Source organism: Nannospalax galili, unplaced genomic scaffold (assembly GCF_000622305.1).
Source record: "Nannospalax galili isolate Female #2095 unplaced genomic scaffold, S.galili_v1.0 scaffold266, whole genome shotgun sequence".
Taxonomy (NCBI): Eukaryota; Metazoa; Chordata; class Mammalia; order Rodentia; family Spalacidae; genus Nannospalax; species Nannospalax galili.
Window position 1 is genome coordinate 1,243,465 of NW_008355390.1, and position 6,000 is coordinate 1,249,464.

Below are 6,000 nucleotides of genomic sequence, written 5' to 3' on the forward strand. Positions count from 1 at the left end.
ATACTAATATGATAAACCAGTAACAAAATACAACTTAGTAAAAATAGACAAACCTGCTGCCACAGAAGACTCAGCCTCCCTCAGTTTCTGAGAAGCTAAAAGCTTTTCCTGCAAGGCTTTTTGGGTGAGCTGTGTATCCCATTCTTCTAGTTCTTTTTCAAATCGCTGGTTGTCTTCCTCAACAAAATCTCTCAAATCAGGTGGTAATGTTTCTAGTCCAACAAGGGCCTGTCCAGTTTCTTTATTAAACTCCTCTGTAAATAATATTTCAAAAATTGCTATAAAATTAAGAATTAAAGGAAAAATGCAAAGCTCAAAATTTCATTTCAAATGGAATACAAACTATGTACTATTACTATATAACAAACAATATTATGTAAAAAGTCAAAAACGCTCAGAAAAACAAAGACATGAATATATGAAAATCTATTCTAAGGTATTCTGGCAGATTTCTAAAGTCTGAAGAGACACAATATGAAATCCAAATTTTTGTGACTAATACTGAAGTAGAACTTTGCTATTATAAGAAAATGTTTGACTATCCATTAAGTAATTTGTCACATATGAGAGGTTACTCATAACCTTATAAGGCTCGAAACAAAGAAAATTGTTTTTCATAGTATATGGTTAAGTATAGACATAAAAATACATATAAAATAAAAAGCTAGTCAGTACTATTTAAAACAACTGGGACTTGAGAAATGACTTAGCAGTTAAGAACATTGGTTGCTCTTCCAGAGGACCCTGGTTCAGTTCCCATCACCCATGTGGCACCTAACAACTGTCTGTGACTCTATTCAGGGGATCCAACATCCTCTTGTGGCCTTCAAGGGCACTGGACACATGTAGAGTGTGCTTACAGCCGTGCAGGCAAAATACACATACACATAAAATAAAAATAAATAAGTAAAACCATTTATTTAAAAGAGTCAATTTGTACTACATACAGACACACCAAAAAACCATTATCTTTTCAGTTATAAATGTGGTACGCCTAGTCGTTTTGTCAAATGGTTAAATGCTAAAGGAAAGTTAACTGTATCACTTCAACAAAACTTTACTGACTCTTTTCTATATGAAAATAAAAAGACTACAGCACAGTATCACAAGGAATGTGCTGTTGAGCAGAACAGAGTACAGTGTGTAAGACTAACCAATGCACAACCACAACAGCCTAACAAAAGAAATATGTTATGAGAATGCAAGAACAGGGGCTGGAAAGATGGCTCAGAAGTTAAGAAAACTGGGTGCTCTTCTAGAGGACCTAGGTTCAATTCGCAGTACCCACATAGCAGCTAACAACTGTTTGTAACTCCAGTTCCAAGGAATCCAATGCCTTCTTCTGAACCCTGGAGGCATTGCATGACATGGGTACACCTCCATACATACAGGAGAATCACTCATACACACAAAATAAAAATAAAGAATACAAGTACAAATATTTACAGAACATTCCAAAAATTTTTGCAAGAGGAGATGGTATGAAGTTCAAATGTCAGTAAAGTATATAAAGTTCATAATGAACAATGGAGATAAATGAAACTGGAGGAAATGCCCAAAGTCAGAGAAAAATCTTTTATGCTAAGTAAGGTGTTGAAATTTGAGTCAGTGTGTGTGGGTATAGTAACTAAAGAGCTTGTACTGAGGAAGAAGGTCAGCTTTACATTTATTAGTTAACTATGAGTACAACAATCTGTCTCAGCTTAGGTCACATTGCTTTTCAATTCCAGCTTCTCATATACAATCACCAAGGAACACTTCTTAATCATACCCTTAAACTTCAGAGTGAATTGCACATAATTCATCAGACTGCCAAATAGTCACAGAAAAGTCTGTATTAAAAAAATTCATTGTCTTACCTTGTATTAAGAATTGTGCCTTATCATTTATGTACATTAAACAGTATGCACTGGCATTTCTGTAACCACCAAAGGAGTCCCTCACTAGTTCTTCCCATGATGATTTGGTCACAGCAATGTCATTATACTTCATCCACCTGCTTTCACGATGGTCAAAGATATATGCCCAGTAGTGCCCAGCATTAGCCTGGCCTTCATGAACTAAAACAGCATGGAGGCGATATGGAACCTAAAATGGAAAGAAAACAAAGTTGAATTGCAGCTGTTTACTACAACACATCCTAAGAAATCCACAACCACAGGAAAGCCATAGGAGCATATATTTAAAATAAAAGTAGCTGGGATTAAAATTTTTTGGGAAAAAAAAAAAACACATATCACAAAATTAAGGGGAAAAAAATCCAGAGATGTTAAATAAACTAACACACACACACACACACACACACACACACACACACACACACACCACATATATAAAGTGAAAGAGTATAATGTTCAAAACTGAAAATATACTTCTGCATGTTACTCGACCTACTTATTTCTACTGAATCAATGACTTGCAGTGATCAGTTACTACACTACATAATTAGTGCACTGTTGTGTTTTGTAATTTCTCCCAAAATTGTCTAACTTTAAGTGGCATATATTTTCTCCCACTAGATACTTCTTTAAATTAAAATCACTTGAAAATTTTTCATAAATTTTAATTTCAAAATTATAAAGAGTAAACTAGGTACAAAATGGAGGAAATCTATTATAAAATTTGTCAGAAATTTTCTCCCATTATATTTATTATAATATTTATTACACATTATTTGTTGTAATAAAGCTTATCCAAGTTTTATGACAAAACATGCAACAAGAATTAGTGTAAGATAAGTAATAAGAAGGTGAGTGGCTAGAGATGTCTCAGCAGACAAGAAGACCTAACAAGAAAACCCAAGTGCCCAGCACCCACCTCTCACAACCACTTATAACTCCAGTCTAGAGGTATATAATACCTCTGGTCTCCAGGCACACCTTTACTCACATACATGCAACCCACACACAAAAAAAATTTAAAATAAACCTTAAAAACACACAACATAAGGTAAATTCGAGTGTGAATAATTTTGACCATAATTATCAACTCAGGTTCTCACTTACTTGGATCATGGATTTGTCAGAATACATAAGATCAATTGTTCGATGGATTCTGGATATGCTTTCCTGCAAATCTAAGGATATAAGATGCGATTTAATGAATGATAAATGTCAAGTGCATTTTTATTGAGATTAATAAGATAGACACTAATGTTCTCCTTTAATTGTATTAGAGATGTAAGAAAATTTACTCAAACTGTTCTTTAAAATAACAGTTATGTAAAATGAGAAATGGTTGTTAATAAAAGATATAGAAGAAGTTAAAACTCTTTTTCCAACACTTGGGGGCTATTATAGAGTTCCACAATTGGTCACACACAAAGAGTAAGTGTCTGAGAGATGGCCATCGCTAAGTGACATATCTATAATGGAAGCTCTAGACTTAAGCTCATAGAACATAGAAAACATGGGAGAGAGAATATTAATGCATCTCTCAATTCTCACCAGCAAAAACTTCCTCATGCAACAGAGTACAATGCAAACAGAAGGCCACAAGTGGCCAAAATGTAAAGAACAAGAGACTGCAGAGTATGTGTCCCTGGATAGGTTTCCTATATTAAACCTCACCTATCCATGGCTCAAGGACCACTGCAGAAGAGGTGCAGAAAGACTGTTAAGAGCCTGGGTCAGTGTATGATCATAAAGAAAAAAAGAGTCTTCCAGGTCTCTGAGAACTTGCTCATATGAACTTACAGCAATGGTGACAGCATGTACAAGACAGACCCATGCAAATTCAATTAGACAAAACTTAGCCAAGGAACTATTGACAGCTGATTACGGCTGGATGAAAGAAAGTTGATCTTTTTAAAAGAGAGTGACTCTAGATAGGGTGACTAGACTCCAGTGAATGAACTTGCAGAGACATCTGGGGACAAAAACTAGACTTGATAGGCCGTAACATAACAGAATGCATGAAATCTAGTGGGGGAGGGGGTGGCTGGAGAGGAAGTATAACTATGATTAAGATATTTCGTATGAAACGCACAAAAATTCGATTAAAAATATACATAAAAATACAATTCATCTAGGAAAAGTGTAGAACCAAGAAAATCAAACTACATTCCCATCTACGCAGAAGGTACCAATGAATATTAAAGCTAAAGGGAGCTAACCCTCCCTTGTGTACTGACATAATACTGGAGAAGTAAAGAATTCAAAAGAAACAAACCTTTATCGCATACCTGTATATAGATAAAAACCTAAACTCTGCTATAACAACCAAGGAAAGTAAAATATAGTTATGGAACTTCCATCACACATTATTTCCACTTTGGTAGAAAAGAATCCTAAGAATCTACTTAAAGACAAGGATGTTCTCAGCTACATTTGCATAATAACTTTAAAATCTGGATAACCTAAGTAATAAATCAATAGGTTAGAGTATGATCACAATATATTGTGAATCAGTTGAAATGAATTAGGAAGAAACCCCAAAGGACTACCAGAAAATATCTGTAACTTCAGAGTCAGGAAAGACCTATCTTAGCCTGATAGAAAATCAAGTAACCATAAAGAAAAAACAGAAGAGCATGCCCCTACAAACATCCAAATTTTGAATTAATCAACATTATAAATACAAAGCAAAAACCAGCACAAAGCCAAATGATACAGTGGGGAAAAAAAAATCTACAACATACAGTACAGGCAAGACTAATGTCTATAATACAGTAAACTTCTATTACTTCTGTTAAGCAATAAGAATCAGAAAAACTTCTAAACATAAAATATAGGCAAATACTTGTTTTACAAGTCGGTATAAGGAAAAAAACAAAAGTGTTAGACTTTCCGCATTTGGTTTTTGGAACATATTAAGTAGTCCATAAATGTTTACAAAATAGACAAATGACAGAAATAAGACATCATTTAAAATATGAATATTCAACTGTCCTCATAATTAAGGAAAAGCAAATCAAGACAATGAAATATCATTTATGGCTATCAGAATATGCCAGATTAAAAGTTACCCAAGGAGTGGGGATATTCTGGGAGCAAGCTCTCTCACACACAACGAGTAGGAACGTATATTGGTTCAAAGATTTTAAAACAGAAGTCAAAATTTTTAAGCTGCATATTTGGGGCCAGAAAGGGTACTTTAAAAATATTTCTTATTTACAAAAGTTTATTACATACTTATATAGCAGGCCAGTACCATTTGTAGTGAATACCAACATGGACAATAAATAAATTATTCCTACATGTTGGAATACAATTATTTTAAAATCAGTGTTAATAGCTAGTATCAATAGAAAAGAAAGAAAACAAATTGTCTCGGGAAATAAATCTTTCCTGATCCATAGTATCAGATATCCAAAGTCTTATGACACAAGTGTCCCTCAAGCTCCTCTAACATAAAGTGACCAAACAGTAGACTCATCATATACTTTCTTCCTCCTCAAGGTAGGGACCTATCAGCCTACCTTTATTCTATTTAGTAGTTACTTATACTACTGTGGTCTAAATAGACCATTCTCTGATTCCTCTGTCACCTCTAGTCAATGACACCCATGTGCAAGCTATGTCCAAACAGCATTTTAAGAATTTCCATTTCTTTTCTCCCTCAACACCATGACTTTGATGTCAGGCTAATTACCTTTCACCTTTCTGAATATAGTCTTATACAAACAGTCTGCTATGATGAGAAGAATTATCCAACACTTAGCATAGCATTCAGTAAACACTACATGCTTTAATTAATATTGGTCAACAAATTCTAATATTAAAAATTCCTTTATACATGACCAATATTAAAGCTAAGTCTTTAGTTACTAATGCTATTCGCTACTATTAGCTACTCTCTGCTAAACTGAGATTGCTCCTTATTCACACTTGTCTATAAGGAATCAACTTGGACACTTAAAATTTTGGTATTCTTTTTAGCAGGACTTTGGAGGATCAGAGTAGGGTACATTTTGATATAGAAAGAAAAACTACATTAAAATCTAATCTAATCCAGGACAACTGGGGCTACAGGGAGACCCTGTCTCAGAAAGACAAAAAA

At 34.2% G+C, this 6,000-nt stretch overlaps 1 protein-coding gene across 3 annotated transcripts in view; it reads right to left on the minus strand.

Moving 5' to 3' along the window:
- The window catches only part of Usp25 (ubiquitin specific peptidase 25), a 143,638-nt gene that overhangs the window by 35,608 nt on the left and 102,030 nt on the right, over window positions 1-6,000 (minus strand). For all 3 annotated transcript variants that reach the window (XM_008852535.3, XM_008852533.3, XM_029555783.1), the window contains 3 exons: window positions 3,006-3,076; window positions 1,860-2,088; window positions 54-254 (listed from right to left, as the gene is read on the minus strand). In XM_008852535.3, coding sequence (XP_008850757.1) covers window positions 54-254; window positions 1,860-2,088; window positions 3,006-3,076 — 501 coding nt within the window. The remainder of the gene's footprint in view (window positions 1-53; window positions 255-1,859; window positions 2,089-3,005; window positions 3,077-6,000) is intronic.